The following is a 19,131-nucleotide window of genomic DNA, read 5'->3' on the forward strand; positions in this document are numbered from 1 at the left end:
CCGCCTCTCGCGGCGCAACTTAAAATAGAAGGGATCGCCACTGGTGTGAATCGTGTGCCCTGAACCACCCATCACACTCCACATACCCGCCAGAGCCCAAATAGGACACCCTCACCAGCCTGCAATCTCGAAGAAGAGTTCTATCACTAGCCACCCACCTGTACCTACATCTGCTTCCTTCACCTCATCCTCTACCATGCTCCCTCACCTCTTACACCCCCAGACTGCATAGCTTTGTTTTGCTCATCCTTCTCCCTCTCTGCTTGAGCTCCCATACAGCTATGTCCTGGATACTTTCCTCCTCTTGCTCTGGTCCCTGGGATACCCTCCCCTCTGCCACCACTGCCTTCTCCCAAGCCCAAGAATGGATCGCCTATATCCTCTTCTCTCAATGCCCCCAACACTCCATCATTGCCATCATCAATTTTGCCTTCCTCGCCACTTCTGCCATCCTTAACCTCGGCTTCTCGCATCGTGGAACCTCTCCCAGAAGCGCCAAAGCTGGCTGGAGATTCTTCCTCACACTAACCTCAGCCATCGCCATAGCTGCCGCCTCTGCCGGCATCACCATCTTCCAGGCTTGGGAGGGTTTCAGTTATGGATGGAGCGAGAGCTCGATCCGCGAAACAATCTTTGTTGCTATTGAGGCCTCAGCTTGGATCACGTCCATCATAATTCTCATCAATGAGAGAAAGCATTGCATCTTCACACACCCTTTGGCTCTACGCAGCTGGTGGTTCGCGTCTTTCTTGCTCTCCGTGCTCCAGCTCATGAGTTCCATCTTCAGATTGTTATCTGCACCAGGCCTGTCATACAACCTCCTTCTCGAGGTCTTCGACATATATGCTTTGGCAAAATTTCCTATTTCTTTCTTCCTCTTGTTCATTTCAGCACATGGAGACACAGGCATACATGCAGCTTCCTTCGATGATAAGCTCAATGAGCCTCTGCTGAATGAAGGGGTCAAAGACCATGCAACCATATCCATATCTACCAGTGGCTTTGCAAAAGCTAGCATCTTCAGCAAAGCCACATTCACCTGGTTAACTCCTCTGCTTTTGGCAGGGGCCAAGCAGTCACTGGAGCTTGGGGATGTTCCGGCACTGGCGCCCCGCGACAGTGCAGAGAGCATGTATGACTTATTCCAATCAAAATGGCCACAGGGGCCTGGCCATCTTCATCCCATTAGAGCGACACTCATCAAGTGCTTTTGGCCACAGCTGCTCTTGACTGGATTGCTGCAGCTCATCCGAACCATGGTTATCTATGCTGGCCCTCTCCTGATCAGCAGCTTCACCAGTTATGCCAGTGGGGACCGCGCCTCACAATATGACGGATATGTTCTGGTCGTACTACTGCTTGCAGCAAAAATGGTTGAGGTTTTCTCGTATCACCAATATAATTTTCAGTGCTACAAGCTGGGTAACAACCTCAGGACAGCAATTGTGACCACAATTTACAGGAAAGGCTTGCGTCTCTCGAGCTCGGCCAGGCAAGACCATGGCATTGGCCAGATCACCAATTACATGGTAGTGGATGCTCAGCAGTTGTCAGACGCATGCTTGCAGTTGCACCTCTGCTGGTGCCTGCCACTGCAAGTGATCATTGCACTGGTGCTTCTCTTCCAAGTTATTGGTATATCTGCACTTGCCGGATTGGCCACCATGGTGGTCATAACTGGTATTACCCTGTATAATTCAGAGAGGCAGAAGTTTTTCCAAGGCAATGTCATGAGGATGAGGGACACAAGGATGAGATCGGTTACTGAGGTACTTGCTTACATGAAAGTGATCAAGTTGCAGGCCTGGGAGGAGAAATTCCAGGAGAGAGTGGAAGCATTCAGGCAATCTGAGTTCAACTGGCTCTCCAAGTTTGTCGCTGTCACTGCATTGAACATGTTTACGCTATGGAACACCCTGCCTTTTGTCTCAGTTTGCACTTATGTGACGGCCATTCTACTCAATGCGGGTCTTACAACATCCAAAGTCTTCACAGCAGCTTCCATATTCCGGATAGTTCAGGAGCCCATAAGAAACTTTCCACAGGCAGTTATTGCATTTTCACAGCTGGTGGTCTCATTGGAGCGGCTAGATAAATATATGCTGAGCCCTGAACTTGAGCAAGGAGCTATTACCCAGATCATGGACGTTGGTGAGTATCCAGTTGTAGTACAGAAAGGCTATTTTGCATGGGAGGACACCCAGAAAACACCAATCTTAAGTGACATCAACCTTAATATCAGAAGGGGTTCTCTTGTTACAATAGTTGGAACTGTTGGCTCTGGCAAGTCATCATTACTGGCAGCCTTACTTGGGGAGATGGTGAAAATCTCTGGAACGGTAAGCTTTCTTGCAATGGTTGAAAGGTGTTCAACAGATAGCTCTTTATGTGTTATTCTCAATACTATTCTTGTGATGTAGTGCATGTGATCTTCTGTGCAACAATGCCTGGATGTGTCCCATGGCAATTCTCGTGGTGTGAATCAATATATCCAGGTCCCCATATGAAGTTGTCACTTATAAAAATAAGTTACAAGGGCTTTCATTCACGAGAACAGATTATGGAGAATTCTCATCAATGCATATACTGTAGTATTGAGAAAAATGGAAGCACGAGCCCACTTACTTGAGATCATTTTTGGTCTGTTGCATCTCATTTGTACCACACAGATTGTTGGTGTTATAATGAGAATGTAATGGCACATGAATACACTTTCGAGCAGCCCACAAAGCAGCAGTATAATCTCTTCTCCCGCGCCCTAGCCTAGTCAATCAGACATCTCAGAGTGAATATATGGTCAAAGCTCGTCGGAATCCAACCTGCCTTGGTGCTCGCAGTCCCTCCTTCTCTGCATATGAGCTCAACACTGCCTCGAGCACTGCGCCATAAAGTTTGGCCAATGTATGACCAATCATGATAGTCCTGTAGTTGTTGGGGTCTAGCATGTCTCCCGCTTTGTGGAGAGGCACGATGGTGTGCATAGTCCACTCAGTTGGTAGGCCCTCCACTAGTGCCCTATTAAAGAGGTGAGCAACAAAGGGTCCCAGTGTGTCAGCTACACAAATAAGATGCTCACTCTGTATACCTGCGGGGTCAGCCGATCTCCCATGCTGTAACCGGCGGGTAGCTCTCTCTACCATTGAGGCGGTAAAGAAAGTAGAGGTGGTAGGGCGGGATTCCTGTGGTTGTGGTATGGGTGACTGCTGAGGGATATGGTAGAGGCTCTTTGCATGTGTGTGTGGATCCTCAATCGGGGTACGAGGGCGAGGCTCTCTCATCCTGCGCCATGCAGTGGCTGCATCTCTGCTCATGAGTAGGTGGTATATATCCCAGTATTGTGCCGCCTCATATGCACGCCTCTTACGGCGTGTGAAGATCCTCATCTGTCGGCTTGCTTGTCTCTGTGTAATAGTCCCCAGTGCTCTCTGGGCACGGAGGTGTCTATATAGCTCTCTGCACTCATCATCATACCACCAATTTTGGGGCATGCTCCCAGATCTATATGTGTGTGCAATGTGTGTATGATGGGGGAAGCTGCGGCGGGTGGCGGCCGTATGTAGTAGAGATGACAGCTGGGTGGTGAGTGTGTCTAGAGGTGACAGGGGATCCATCTGGAATAGCCTGTCATATACATGATGCTCATATATGTCTGCCAAGTCATGGGTGAAGTAGAAAGTTGTATGCGATGCCTGTGTGGGCTGTGTGGGTGCTGGTGTGGAGCTCGCCAGTGACAGTAAGAGGTATGTGTGATCCGCACCAATAGGACAGGGGGGGATGGTGAAAGATGTCACTGGCTGTGTGGTCTCCATGGACCCCATGATGTAGTCCATTGTGTCCCCCGCCCCCCCCCCCCCCCCCCGATCGTGGAAAGCATGTTAGTGCTCCTGAATCCTGCCACTGTCTCATCCCGTTATAAATAACGAGATGGTGTCGCGCTCCCAGCTCAAGTAAGTGATGACCATATCTGGTGTTATTAGGCCCCATGTCCTCTGACACCCTGCAAGCTCCCGTGTCCTCCACCTCTAGCGTGTGCATCACCTCGGGGTGCTTGAAATCAAAAATGTCGCACTATCGGCTCTGTGTCCGTGCATTGAAGTCCCCCATAAGGAGGACTTCCCCCAGGTTGGAGTAGTGTATGATCTCATCTGAAAGGGCTGCATATGGTGACTCTCCCAATGGCCCTGTGTCCTCCTCCTCGCCTCTACTCTCATCCTCTGTTGTCATGGCATATCTTGATCCTCTAGGAGAGAAGTAGCATAGAGCAATGTATAACACCCTGTCTGCTGAGAGCTGCAGTCTAATCCACATGTATCTAGCCTCTTGGTCACGTGCTACCACCTGTAGGCGCTCCTGTAGCTCTCGCTTGAAGAGTATCGCTATACCTCCAGATTCTCTCGATGTGCTCTGCCGTGTGGTCCCCTTGTATGTAAACTCCAACTGATAGCCCTCTACTTTGGGTAGCCCCCTCTCTGGGCTCTGGTGCGTCTCTGTAAGTAGTATGATGTCCCGTCCCTCCATGACCTCCTCCATCCTCCCAGGATGTGTCCAAAGTGCTCCATTGCAGTTCCAAATTGCTGTGTATCTGTGAATGTGGATCCTCCATAGCCGATGTCCCATAGGCTGCCTGGCGCTAATCGGTGGCCTTGCCATCGATGATGACACGGCCATCGCGATAGAATGCTCTCGCGCCCTCTTTCCGGGCCTGTAGGACTCTCGGCATGCATGTTTTCCTGTGTTCTATCTGCATCCTTGTAAGGTCATCATCCTAATAGATGGGATCTCCCTGTAATCCTCGTAGAATCACCCTCTTCCTCATGAAGGTGACCCTCTCCGTCTCTCCTGCAAACTGTAGGATGAGGGCTCGCTTGCGTGTTGAGTCTTTCCCGGCTCTCCATGCTTTGGTGAAGGGGAGAGGGTCCTCTTCCCTGTAGTTGAGCTTCATGCATAGAAGCTGTCCATCTTTCTCGGGAGTGGAGTCGGGTGTCTCGGCTATACCTGTGACTCGAATGTTGAGGCGGCGGGCATGCCTCATCTTCTCCTCCTCAATGGTGGTGTGAATGATTTGGTGTTCTTCCCTTTGAGTCTCCTCCCTCACTTCTTTACGGATGTTCTTCTTCACCACCTCAACCCATCCTGATTGCTTGGCTTCGAGTTTTCCCTCCATGTCCTTTGTGATTTCCTTGGAGATCTCTTCTTTGATGGCCGTGAGAGAGAGAGAGAGAGAGAGAGAGAGAGAGTTGAGATAGAGTTTAGAGTCAGAGTCAGTTCTGGTAAAGACTTTACTACGTCATAATTGCACTTATGTATGTCACGCGAGGGCTCTTTCTCACGATCAGTATCTGCATATGCCTGTGATGGAAATGAAATGTTTGGTGCTGTTACCAGGCTTTCTTTCTGGGAATGATCTGGTGACATGATTGTTGCATCAAAATTGCTAATGTCTCCTTTTTTGGTTTTTGGTTTGTGGCAGGCTAAAACTGCTGGGAGTATTGCATATGTTTCTCAAACAGCATGGATCCAGAATGCCACTATTGAGGATAACATTTTGTTTGGGTCAGATATGGATCATGTCCGGTATCAGGAGGTGCTACATGCATGTGGATTGGAACCTGACCTTGAATCCATGGACTATGGGGACCAGACAGAGATTGGAGAGAAAGGCATCAATTTAAGCGGGGGCCAGAAACAACGGATTCAGCTTGCACGGGCTGTTTACCAAAACTGTGACATTTATCTCCTTGATGACGTTTTCAGTGCTGTTGATGCTCATACGGGATCTCATCTATTCAAGGTAATGGTTTCTCATGCAGCTCACAAAAGAGCAATTTCTAGAGCTGGTTTTTTCTCTGTGGGATATGTATAATGTAGTTATAGAGTATCCAGTAGGTTAGTTTGGTGGGTATCAAAAAAGGTCCTTACCCTAGGAGGCGAAACCCTACAACACCTGGCTGCATGCCCGTGGACAATGCCTAGTGCCTTTGAAGTCAAGAATCACCTCTAATTGCTTTTATTATTATGTATGTAAACTCATGAGTATTTGAGTTGTGTGTTTTTCCATGCTATGTGCTTTTCTTAATGTGGGTATCCAAGTTCACCATTTTGTAGCATGATATGGATGCGTAAGACATGGCTTCATGACACATATGTTCTGCTTCTCAGGAATGCATACTTGGACTTCTTAAGGGAAAGACTATCTTGTTGGTGACTCATCAAGTGGAGTTCCTAACAGGAGCTGATCTTGTGGTGGTAAGCAAACAATTTTGATGTCTCTTTAAAAATCCCTACTTGCCCTATAATATCAGGAACATGTAGGGTTGTGTTAGACATTAATTATAGACAAACATCTACTCATGATCACATTCTTAGGATGATTACACATATCATTTGCACATGCAGGCAAGCAACGTTAAGGATCTTTTCCATGGTGGGGAAGATTTTAAAACCTCCTTTGAAAAGCTACAAATATTAACATCCTTTTCCTAATCCCAAAGCATTTAATGTATGGGCAGGTCATGAAAGAAGGGAAAATTGTGCAGTCTGGAAGCTATCATGAGATTCTCAGCATCGGCACTGATTTTGCAGCCTTAGTTGCAGCCCATAATCAAGCAATGGATCTGGTTGATACAGAAGAAATAAAGCAAAACAGAAATGAGGGTGCCAAAAAGCTTGACAGGGAGTTATCAGAGAGACTGAGCTTGGAAAGGATGCTTTCTACAGAGGGAATGGCAGAGAAAAGGTCCATCTCTTCGGGACTACTAGAAAAGCTTCCAACTTCAGACTCCTTTTCTAACTCCAGAGTCCCAGAGGGTTCTTCAAAACTTATAGAGGAGGAACAAAGAGAAACGGGTCATGTGAATTGGCAGGTGTATTGGTTGTACCTTACAAAAGCCTTCGGTTGGGCAACTGTTGCTGTGCTGTTCTTAAACCAATCTTTATGGCAAGCATCTCTACTGGCCAGTGATTACTGGCTAGCCGAGGAGATACCTGAAGATTCGAGTGAGACGATTAACAAGAGTAGGTTCATCTTAGTGTATGTACTGCTAAATGCCACAGCTTGGGTAGGGGTCCTGGTTAGAGTCGTGGTGGTGGCTGCATTCGGGTTGAAGACTGCTCAGGTGTTCTTCCTCGACATGTTGCGCAGCATTTTCCGTGCGCCTATGTCTTTCTTTGATACCACTCCTTCTGGAAGAATTTTAAGCAGGGTAAGCATTCAAATTATCCGGTCCATACGTCCCCCATGTTCTATTTTTTCCCTTGTCATCGTTATCTTTTTCAATCAGTTATCTATGGTCGTCTCCATCTCACATGCACACACAGCTGCACACGTGAGTGTTCACAGAGGTAGTGGGCCTTCATCACGGTTTAGTCTGCCCATCGCTTCGAGAGGAGTAATAAAAGCTAAGCACAATGGTATGAATATGGCATATGTGAGCATGAAAGGGAACTTTTCTTTGTACATTAACCCGCATGTACTCTTGGGCGGGTAGGATGTCTACACTCACAAAATATTTAAGGAAAATTTGAAGTGCAAGTGCACTTTGAAACACGCATACACACCACCATATATATATATATCATGTAGAGCATACCATGCCAAGCGGCTAGCAGGTTTCAAACCTGTGATGCCATTGTAGGTTACTAAACACACCCTATCCAACTGTGCTAACACTTGCTGGTACACTTGACACAATGAAGTTGATAGCCTAGAAACTCAAATTGTTCCTTGTTATGTTTCGGAAACAATCTCCTCTCTCCGCAAGATTGATTTATATGTGCGCACATGGGCATGGGCATTACATACACACATAGATAGAATGTATGTGCATGTGTGTGTGTGTGTGTGTGAGAGAGAGAGAGAGAGAGAGAGCAAGCGAGCTCCATATGGTAGTGTCAAGTTCTATTTTCCTAACTTATTCTGTTTTGTTTCTGGTTTTCAATTTTGTGCAGTTCTCTGCAGATCAGACAAACCTTGACTTTATTCTTCATTTCTTTGTGGGTGGATGTATCAGCACCTACTTCTCTGCACTTGGTGTGATCATTGTGATATCGATATCAACATGGCCCATCATTTTCTTGATTCTACCACTTGCCTGGCTCTACTATTGGTATCAGGTATGTAATAACATTGTTGTACTTTCTCTACTATTATACAGCATCCAACCAAGCATGAGGAAGATGTGACAACCCTTGGTTCTGTCTATGGTTCTTCCTTTGCAGAAATTCTACATCACTTCATCAAGGGAGATTACACGCCTGGACTCAATAACCAAAGCACCACTCATTTACCATTTCTCAGAGACAGTGGCAGGCATTGAGACTATCCGGTGTTTTAGGAAGCAAGAAGCTTTTGCCCAGCAAAATTTGGACCGCGTCAATATGAACATGAAAATGGACTTCCACAACAACACAGCCAATGAATGGCTGGGTCTTCGGTTGGAGTCGATTGGCACAGCTATACTGTGTACAACAGCCTTTCTCTTTGTGGTCCTTCCAGCAAGTTCGATCAGATCAGGTACACTTTAATCATCACATGCACACATGCAAGATTGTGTGATTTCAGCTTCATAAGTTCAAATTCTCAATTCTTCACATCATTAAACATGCTTGACAACATGCAGAAACAGTAGGCCTCGCACTTTCTTATGCGCTTGGGCTCAATGCTAGTCTGTATTGGACCGTGTGGCTGACATGCACCATTGAGAACAAGATGGTATCAGTTGAGCGTATCAGGCAATTCACGACTATACCAGCTGAAGCAGTGCTCTTTATTCCCAATTGTTTGCCATCACCCAATTGGCCAACCACAGGACAGATAGTCTCATCAAGATTGAAGGTATACATGAAAATCTGGTGATTCATAGTGGGTAGTATTGTGAACCTCACTCTTGTCTGTGAACTAAGGTGCTGGTTGGTGCCTGCTGTTTCTTTCAGCTACGTTACCGCCCAACTACACCTTTGGTTCTTAAGGGTGTGAATTTTACCATTGAAGGTGGTCAAAAGGTTGGCGTTGTTGGAAGGACAGGAAGTGGAAAATCTACTCTCATTCTAGCACTATTCAGGCTTGTAGAACCTGCTGGTGGACAAATACTGATTGATAAAGTTGACATTGCAACTATTGGGCTCCATGATTTGAGAGGTAGGTTGGGTATCATTCCCCAAGATCCTGTTCTCTTCGAAGGAACCATTAGAATGAACCTGGACCCTTTGGGAATCTACAGCGATGAAGAGATCTGGAGGGTATGTTCCTCTTTCCGAAAAAAACTTTGCAGTTGACAACTTTGTTTGCTATGTACTCAAGTACTGAATGAAGTATAGTATGTGTTCTCATGGTGATGCTGCTGCAAGAGAGAGTGTGTGCGCATGTGTGATCATGTGATGGCCTACAGAATTTAATGGATACATGTCCAAGCTAGAAAAGCTAGTTCTAACTAGGCGTGTGATGTGGCTGGTCCTCTGATTTCTTCTGATGAAGTGCCTGTGATGTCTCTTTGGTGAAACTGGTGTCATAATAGTCTTCCCCTCTGTAAGAGAAAAGTGTGGTTGTCATGCAAATGCTGTGCACAGAGAGAGAGAGAGAGAGAGAGAGAGAGCAATGATGATGCAATGTGTGAGTACTGAAGTGCGAGATGCACTGTAACCTTAACAAAGCATAATGAAAAATGCATAAATGGATAGAAACTCATGGAGAGGATTGCCACAAGATTGAAAGTGGTCCCGTCTCTGAGGAGTGTGTCCGGGTGTGCGTCGCATGGAGGGTAGTCCCTTTGGCTGAGCTTTGGGTCTTTGATGGGCATCTAGAAACAGCTGATGTCAGGATGGAAACTCCCCATGGCTGCAGTCTCCCAATGTGCGCCCTAGTCTTTGTTTGTGTGTGTGTGTGCGTCTTAGAGAGAGAGAGAGAGAGAGAGAGAGAGAGATGTGGGGGTGTGTGTGTGTGAGATATAAATCAGCGTTTGCCAAAAGACCACAAAGGATGATGAGAAGGAGAATGATATCATCCTGCCAATCGGCCTACTAACCTCTGTCAAAGATCTATGAGACTGTAAGGGCGTATCATGTAACGGAACTTGTGTGTTAATGGCTTGCACATTTTCCAAACAAAAAACTGCTGCATGAGAAACATTCCACATGATTTAGTATTGGCTAGAACTGTATGTGAGAAGGTCTCGACTCTCCAATACGTCTCCTCTCTTTCTTCTCTAGAGTTGTAGAAAACCCATTGTCTTTTAGCTGACTTGTGTTTTTTTAAAAGAATTCAGCCATATTGCCTTGATGCAGGGGTTGGAGAAGTGTCAATTGGCGCACATCATTGGAGAAAAGCCCCAAAAATTGGAAGCATCAGGTATTGGTGCCTTCTTTCGTCTCCACTTTCGTCGCAGATTACATTACTCCTTAGCTGATCGTCTATTTGAACTACTTGTGTTGTCAACAGTAACCGAATATGGTGGTAATTGGAGTGTGGGGCAAAGGCAATTGTTGTGTTTTGGGCGTGCTCTTCTGAAGCACAGTCGAATACTATTCTTGGATGAAGCTACTGCATCTGTGGATGCACAAACAGATGCCACAATACAAGCAATCATTAGAGAGGAGTTCAAGGACAGCACAGTGATGAGCATTGCTCATAGGATACCGACTGTCATGGACTCTGACAAAGTCCTAGTGATGGAAGCAGGTACAGACAGTAAAAGGGATTGTTTGCTTGTAGTTAATGTGCATGGATGGTACCATATTCATTGGGTTGTTTCATGGACCTCACAAAGTTCTAGGCATGAAAGTGGGTAACCTGCAAGAGAGAGAAAGAAAGAAAGAAAGAAAGATATATTAACGTCTACGAGAAGCCAAAGTCGGCCTATGAGACAAAAAATAATACAACTGTGTTCTTCCGGTCATCGGAAGAAAAGAAAGAAAAGAAAAAGTGTGCATGTGTCTGGATACAACTGTGAATCATCATGGATCGGTGGAGCCCATATACAAACAATATAAGGGGGGGTGGGGATGTGGATGGAGTGCTAAGGCAAGATGCATCTCTATATGGAGAGAAGAAGAAGAAGAAGCTCTTTTAACGTCGTAGGAACAATCCCGAGAGAGAGAGAGAGAGAGAGAGAGAGAGAGAGAGAGAGAGAGAGAGGGTACTAACACAATGTGATTGGGCTTTGTGGCAGGGCGGGTGAAGGAGTTTGACAGCCCATCCAATTTATTGCACGACTCGAGGTCGCTTTTTTCATCACTGGTTCATGAGTACTCCACTCGTTCTGGCCACTGATCTAAACCCGGACAAATTTGTCCAACTAATGAGAGGATCTAACTAACTATGGGAAGTGATACAAGGCTCCATAGATAAGTGGGTTTCCATGAAATGTATGACCCAAATTCCAATTTCCAACTATGTTCCCCCCCAAACCCCCCCCCACCACATGGAGACCCAATTTTGCTTGGGGGGAGGATTCAAGATTCGAACTCTCGTCTCATGAAACGGTAGCTCTACGAGCTCTACTGTTGTTGGAGTGGAGGAGTGGGAGAGGGGTGAGTCAAGATTCAAACTCGCGTCCCATGAAATGTTATCCTAGAGCTCTACCCTGGGCTTTTGTCCCCTCACCCCACAAACTTTTTATTTCTTATAATGTATATTTTCACGTCAACCTTCACTAGAGGTTGGTTGTCCTTCATTCAAGTTGGAAAGAATTTAATTTTTAAAATTTTATTTGATCCCACTTAATATCATTCCCACACCATTGCACAAGTTAATGATGCATGCTTTGTCCATAATATGTTCTATTCAACTTAAGCATGAAGATTATTAAAGAAAATATTCAACTTGCAAAATTATCAAACGAGGATTTGCTTATATTCAAGTAAAATACCAACTTTATAAACAAATGATTGCCAACATCAATGATCTTGTGCAAAAGCTATCAACTTAAAGGAAGTGAGGAAAGTGTTTAAATCACCTCCCATGTAAACCATAGAAGAGAATATATAAAAGCTACTTGGCCTTGTGAAAGCCAACATCCATAGCATATAAAAGCTACTTGGCCTTGTGAAAGCCAACATCCATAGCAACCTGTAGAGAAATAATTGAGACTCATTAGCAAGCTTCTTTTATTTCAAATATCTGGTATAGGTGTTTTGTGCTCCTTACCTAGCAAAGCATAGGGCACACCTTTAGAAGCTAATGCATCTCGATAACTTGCAATGTACACCTACTAAACATGTCACGTCTTCAACATAGAGCAATTAGAACGTTTTAACCTTTTATAATCATGTTGTATCCATGTATCTAAAATCCCACTAGCCATGAGTTTGAAAGACTATAGCAAGATGTTCAATATGTGTCTCAAGTGTGATTTTTGAACTTAACAAATCAATTATGTGGTCGAATAAATGAGGTGCACAATCACATCGTGCTTATTTAGTACTTATTAGATTTCACCTAGCAAAAGTAGAAAGGGCTTTCAATTTTTTAATTGACTCCCTCATGATAGTGTGCATATAAAGCGTCATGAAATGGTTGGGACTTGTAAAGAGGAAAAGTATGCATTTGTTGAATAGTTTTATATGGTATCATGTGAAATCCCAATCATCAATATTTTGTTGAATTTAAGATAGGCATATCTTAGAGTGCAATGAACACTATAAGAAAAAGGAATATAAAGGGTAGCCACAAATTACCCTTTTGGCTTTTTTAAAGGGTGGTTTCATGGTTGTCATTTCAGATCTTGTGATATCTTAAAAAAAAAAAGGTGGTTTCGTGTGTTTAAATGCATTGGCCATCCTTTTTGTTATCTTGGTGTACAATAAAAAGGAGGCCATGCCTTTCTTTATTTTGTTTTTGGAACTGTTAGAGATTTTTACCATCTACTAAATCTTGCATTTTTTAAATAATGTGAAACTAGAAAAAATAATCTTTCATAGCCTTTAAAATCTCGAAAAAGTATACAAATCATTGGCAAGAACTAAATTCTTTCACTTGGACCTCGAAATCTTGACACAAACTTGTCAACAACAAACCCAACTCAAAAAGAATTGTTGAAGACTTCTTGGTGTATGTGGAGAAAAACAAGAAGACATGTGCCTTCTTGTTGTTATTCTTCTTTGAATGCACCTGAAGGAAAAATATACAATCTTGTTTTCTTCTTCATCATCATCATCTTCTTCTTCTCTTCACATTCTTATGAAGAAGAATACAAGGTCTTCTTCTCCCATTAAAATAATATATGATCATATAAAATGATGGGTGCCTAAAAGGTCTTGTGCTAATATTGTAGTGATCATGGAAGGTTCAATGAAAGTTTTTAAGACTCGTTCTTGAAATATTTTATGGATCTCCTTATTAACTGAAGGCCTTATGAAGCCTTTTTTTAAATCATTTAACACCTTAGGATAGAATAGAATTCATCCAAGTTCTTATGAAAATTTGGTGAGGTTTAACGTAATGAATGGGTTCTTATAGATCTCCATCTTGTTTGAAATGAAAGTCATACATTTAATCCATAGCCTAGTAAGGGCCATAACATGTATTGTGAAGGTTATTATCAATCTCTTATGAAACGAATGTATAGTAATGGAAGTGCTATGTTCTTGCTCATGCGAAATTAACAAAGGTGGAAGAGACATCCGATAATAAAAGGCGCGTGCATACTAAAAGCACAACATTGACAATTCAAGAAGTGGATGGAAGGTGACATACAAGGTCCAAATTTAGAGATCTAGTGCTTATAGACTCTCTAAACATGAGTGAGGACAAGCATGCTAATAGCTAATTGGATGACAACATGCATCCTAGGTAGAGAAGCATAGTTGTGAAATTAGAGTCCAATGCTTAAATTTGATGCCGGTCTTGGGTCACAAAATATTTTTCAGGCTTCAAATCACACTTGAAAAATAATGTGATGTTGCAACCATGAACCCTTATAAAATTATTAAAGCTTTTCAAATTCAAGTCTTGCAACCATGAGCCCTTATAAAATTATTAAAGCTTTTCAAATTCAAGTCTAAGTGTACGGTGTAAGGTATAAGTCATATATGCTTTATGTGGTGTAGCTTAGATGGAAAGGTGGCATCTAGAAGCCTAAAGTGAAGAGGGAACAACATTTAGAAATCAAATCTTATTTTGGGCTACAAATATAAGACATTAGGATAAACAAAGTTGAGAAAAAGGACAAAATCTTGAAAAAGAAAAAATCAAACGAGTTTATAAGTCTATATAGCTTTTATTTTGCTCTATTGGCTTGTGAGTTTATGAAATATCTTCTTATCCTTAATAATCTCACACTTTCATCTAGTGTGAGTTTTTGCATGGTTCTAGATCTTCCCTTTCTTGGCTTAGCTTCTCTTAACAACCTATTGTAGCTTTCTAAGTAGCTGCTAGAGGAATAGAGGAAACACAATTCTCCTAATTTAGGATACTTTTCTTAAAACTGGTATAACTGGTTATTCTTTTTACGATATTTCTAATTTTGTCCGAAACATTTAGCTTAGAATTCCCAAACTCTTAGCTTAGATTAGTGAGAACAAAGCTTACTTATAGTAGTTTGCTATAATTTTTTGGGTAGAAAAAAACATGCTTACTTATAGTAGTTGCTTAAATTGTTTGGTTACAGTAGTTGCTATACAATTCTTAAGTTACAGTAGTTGCTACAATTTGTTGTAAAAAATTGGCTTTACACTCTTTTACAAGTCTATTTCATTAGCCCACAAGTGTTGAGCTCAAAACAATCTCATCTCTGGAGGAGGTAACAACTCCTCCAAATGAGATAATAGCTCTGTAAGAAGGTATATTTGTGAAAAAAACTCCAATAATTTTGGACTTTTGAGTGGCAATTCGTAACAAGGATACAAATCTAACAAAATCTGTAATGTGGAGGCATTTATTAGGCTCATAGAAGTATATCTAAGAGTCAACTCTAAATCATCATACATTTTTTAAAGATCCTTTAATTGCATTTCTTATGATTATGTGTAAGATCTAAACTCTACATGTTTAATTTTATGATAAATGTTGAGTCAGGTTCATTATGGAGCTTGTGGAAGATAAGGTGCAAGAAATGTGTTTCATACTAAGTCTTATTTTGGGGCATATCATGATGCTCAACATTCAAGAAATCAAAGAGGGATAAGATAGCATCCTTATTATAATCTACCTCCTGATCATAAAGTACCCCTGGGGCTAGTAAAATAAAGCTATCAAGGGAAGGAGATAAGCTTCTCATGAACTAGCACCAAGGTTAGTAGTAACAATAGGCCCTAAGGCTAGAGCAATGGTGATATAGTGATAGGTGGGACAACATGAACCCTCCTATTTTTGTAGGTCCCAGGTTACAATTACCAACCAAATTAGTGCTAATCTTTGATCCATTTTAGATCTAAAATTTATCTAAAGACTAGGAAGAAAAGGTGTAGTGCTGAAGAAGATAAATGCTGGATAGTCTATTCAAGGAAGTTAAGTAATGGTTAAGGCATATGAAAGAAGCAAATTGAAGAGAAGTGGGAAGAACAAGCTCTGATACCAAACTTGGTGGTGGTGGAAAGGAATGGAAGGCTTCAAGGAGTGTGAAACGGATCCATATCCAAGAGCTAAGAGAGAGAAAGAGGAGTTGTGGAAAAGAGAAAAGGCAAAGAAATTAGGGACATATATTTTCCCAATGGTTATTTTAGAGGGATCTTAAAAAAATCACATGGAAAAGAGAAAGGGTAAAGAAAATAGGGAAAAAGGGACATATATTTTACCAATGGTTATTTTAGAGGGATCTTTAAAAATCACATGGAAAAGAGAAAGGGTAAAGAAAATAGGGAAAAAGGGACATATATTTTCCCAATGGTTGTTTACATAGATGAACTTGACGAAATTGTTCTACATATCAGCAAATGATACAAAGTTTATTTGCCTAATGTTTCTACACTTTCAAGTTCATTTAAGAAATACATTTGACAACCTACTTATATTTGTACCATGATGTTGGAGCTCATTAGAGCTTCAAAGGAGGTACTTGATTTATGCTAATTGAGCTTGATTAATTAAAATAATTTAGTTATTATATTTCTCTTATCTCATTTTGTTTGTCCTAATTCCACATGTGTCATCCTAACCTTTGATCCACCATGATTCTTAGTGTGAAATACGAGAACTAGACATGATCTTAGCCAATTATCCTAGCTACAAAAGAATCTTTAAATATTCATGTTTTTTGCTAATAACATGAGCCCATTAGAGCTCTAAAAGAGGTACTTGATTTATGCTAATTGAGCTTGATTAATGAAATCGTGTTTTGTGCTAATAACATAAGAATGCTTTGTTCTTCTTTTTTTATCATGGACCTACTTAGCATTTTGGTGCATGTTCAATAATGGGCCCCTCCTCTCTTTGAATGCTCTTCATTCCTAAGATTGGTTTTTTATAATAGATTTTCCATTCATCATTGAAATTCTTTTCTTGAATAAAATTACAAGAAGAATGCATAGGGTAACTTGTTCATTTCAAAACATGAATAAAGTACACAATTTTGTATATTTGCAAAATCCCATTGCATATAGTTTGCATGTTTTGGCATGTTACCAAGGTAGCAAATAGTAACTCAATATTTTTTAGTAAAGGTTTGAGCCATCATTGATGTAAGATAAGTGTCTTGGTGTTGCATATGCTCTACTAGTAGTTGGTTCAATACATTCACAACCCAATGGGCCAGTGACAAAATGATAGAAACCCTTCTAGCAGTAAAACAATATATAGAGGCCTTTTTGGGTAGGTGTGATGTATATATATATTTTTGTGCAAACCAAAACCAATCCAATTTAGCTAAGATTAATTAAATTCATGCCTTTAATTTGGATGCCAAGCAATGCAACACCACTAGCTAACAAGTATAGTATTTGGCTTAAGACCTCCATGGTCCTCATGCTATGTATTTGAAAGAAAGCGACATCTATATTAACCTAGATTGGCTTGGTTTAGCCTAGATTAGACTTGGATTAGCTTAGCTTAGAGTGATTAGCTTAGGATTAGAGAGATAAATGGTAATTTTTTATTAGCATAGTGATTAGTGCCAAATTAGGCTTTTTTTTGGCTTGTATACACGACCACCCTTTCACATTACATTTTAATATATTTATGGGCATGGTCCTTTTCCTATTCACTGAACCCTTGGCCTTGGGCCCATTCTCATTTTAATGTCTATGGGCATGGTCCTTTTCCCATTCACTAAAATCACATGAGACCTTTTTAACTTTGTCACAAACCATCCCCACCCAAGAGGTTTCATCCTCGAAACCATAGATGTGTACTAATACAATCCACATGGATGGAGTATATCACCATTGACTCATGTTTAACATCATACGCATACTTGTGCCATCTATGTGGAGTTAAATATCCCTAAAAACCTTCAAAACAAGCCATAAAATCCACACCATAATGGCTTATAAGTCTTATGAAGCTCCCAAGCACTATGCATCCATCTCAAGTGAATATAGGGCTGTCCAAAGTACATTTATAGGAAATTCTAGCAAGCTATTTCATTGTTTTCAAGCATCATTTGACTCCTCAAATGTATTCATGTGAAATGCCTTCCTCTTGGATCAAACTTGAATCCATGCTATCCCCCAACCAAAGCAAGATGGCCACCAAAATGCCCTGGTCAAAAGGAAATCCATTAACCCCATATGTAGGTGCATAAATGTACATCTATCCATTACGTGCATAGCATCCATCTGGATCATATGGAAATGAAGCCAAACCACTCATAATCATAGGAAAAATATAAGCAATAAAGCTCTTCCTGAAGCTTATGTTGGGGTCAAAAGGACATGCATCATCATTGCCATCATTACATGCATATGTATCATGGCCATCTAATGAACCACCATCATGGTCCTCCCATGAGAGTCACACACACACACACACACGCACACACACACACACACACACACACCATCACCGTAGATATCCTCATAAGCATCATAACCCATAACATCTTCCACATAAACGTCCTCACGTGGATCACAATCATTTGCACCCTCACTATCATCTGCATTATCATCATGTGGAGCTTCAACACTTGTTGACTCATCTTCATGAACATAATACGCGTTGACCTCTTGAGAATCACCATCATAATACATGTATAGTGGCATCATCATTATGCATAGTTGCTTTTTGACGGGCGTCACACCCAACATTTTGGTCGTAATATACTTGTAAAATTTTAAAACACTCGTAAAAAGATGGAGTAAAATACAAAAAAAAACTTGCTATATTTCACCAAACCTATAAATTTTGAAGGGCAACGATGCCCGTAAAAAATCAAGCCTTAGTATGTAAGAGTACTCGGCGTGCAAAAAAAAGAGCACATCTTTGTACATTCGAGCACACACTACCATTGCTTGTCCCAACCCGAGCTGCCTATCCATATGCTCTACCACCACGAGGGCTGAAAGTAGAAGGCCTACCTTAACCTTGAATTTGAAGGCCATAAACTAGGCTGACCTTTAAAATATATATGTTTAGGTGTAAAATTTAGAGAAATTTTCAAAATAGTGGTGGCCTTCTGTGGGAATTAATGAAAAGACATCCAAGTCTGGACAGAGAAGATAAAATAAATCTATAAAGGAAAGGAGATTCAAGAAAGGAGACGTGTGGTTGCTAAGACAAAGCAGCCATGCCTAAAAAGTATCCTACGGTAAACCCTACATTAGGATTGTGGTGAAAATTGTGAAATTAATATAATGCAAGAAACTAGGGTTGGCCACTCAAGCATGGAGTGACAACATGGGTGTGGGTCACCATCCTAACATCTCAAGAGGGAGAAGTCCACCATGGAAGCTTGGGCATAAGAGCTCCAAGAAAAGTAAAAGTAAAAAATGATCAAAAGGTTGTACAATGCCGATGAAACCTATGTATCATATAGCCCAAGGCCCCCAAAGGTACATATGTAAATGACCCTTAGCCCAAGTTCCTAGGCCCCATTCCCCATGTGCATGTGACACCAAATATACTTCATTACAGACCATCCCCTCCTACAATGATTTCGTCCTTAAAATTGAAAGGTGGTTGTGCACAAAAAAATATACAAGAGGCCATACACAAAAGCCAAAAATGCACTCATGTCCTAGATGTATTCGCAATCAAAAACATGTCCA

At 41.8% G+C, this 19,131-nt stretch overlaps 1 protein-coding gene across 1 annotated transcript in view; it reads left to right on the forward strand.

Moving 5' to 3' along the window:
* Positions 1–11,716, forward strand: part of LOC147612176 (ABC transporter C family member 4-like) — an 11,891-nt gene extending 175 nt beyond the window's left edge. Inside the window, exons 1-11 of the mRNA XM_086784056.1 lie at positions 1–2,339; positions 5,471–5,791; positions 6,160–6,246; positions 6,510–7,202; positions 7,948–8,112; positions 8,218–8,512; positions 8,619–8,833; positions 8,932–9,237; positions 10,279–10,342; positions 10,433–10,672; positions 11,163–11,716. The exon at positions 1–2,339 is cut by the window's left edge and continues 175 nt beyond it. Coding sequence (XP_086640182.1) covers positions 282–2,339; positions 5,471–5,791; positions 6,160–6,246; positions 6,510–7,202; positions 7,948–8,112; positions 8,218–8,512; positions 8,619–8,833; positions 8,932–9,237; positions 10,279–10,342; positions 10,433–10,672; positions 11,163–11,263 — 4,545 coding nt within the window. The 5' untranslated portion in view covers positions 1–281 and the 3' untranslated portion in view covers positions 11,264–11,716. The remainder of the gene's footprint in view (positions 2,340–5,470; positions 5,792–6,159; positions 6,247–6,509; positions 7,203–7,947; positions 8,113–8,217; positions 8,513–8,618; positions 8,834–8,931; positions 9,238–10,278; positions 10,343–10,432; positions 10,673–11,162) is intronic.
* The last annotated feature ends 7,415 nt before the right edge of the window (positions 11,717–19,131 follow it).

The sequence above is a fragment of the Cibotium barometz genome, chromosome 46, assembly GCF_041138505.1.
Source record: "Cibotium barometz isolate CiBa-2024 chromosome 46, ASM4113850v1, whole genome shotgun sequence".
NCBI lineage: Eukaryota > Viridiplantae > Streptophyta > Polypodiopsida > Cyatheales > Cibotiaceae > Cibotium > Cibotium barometz.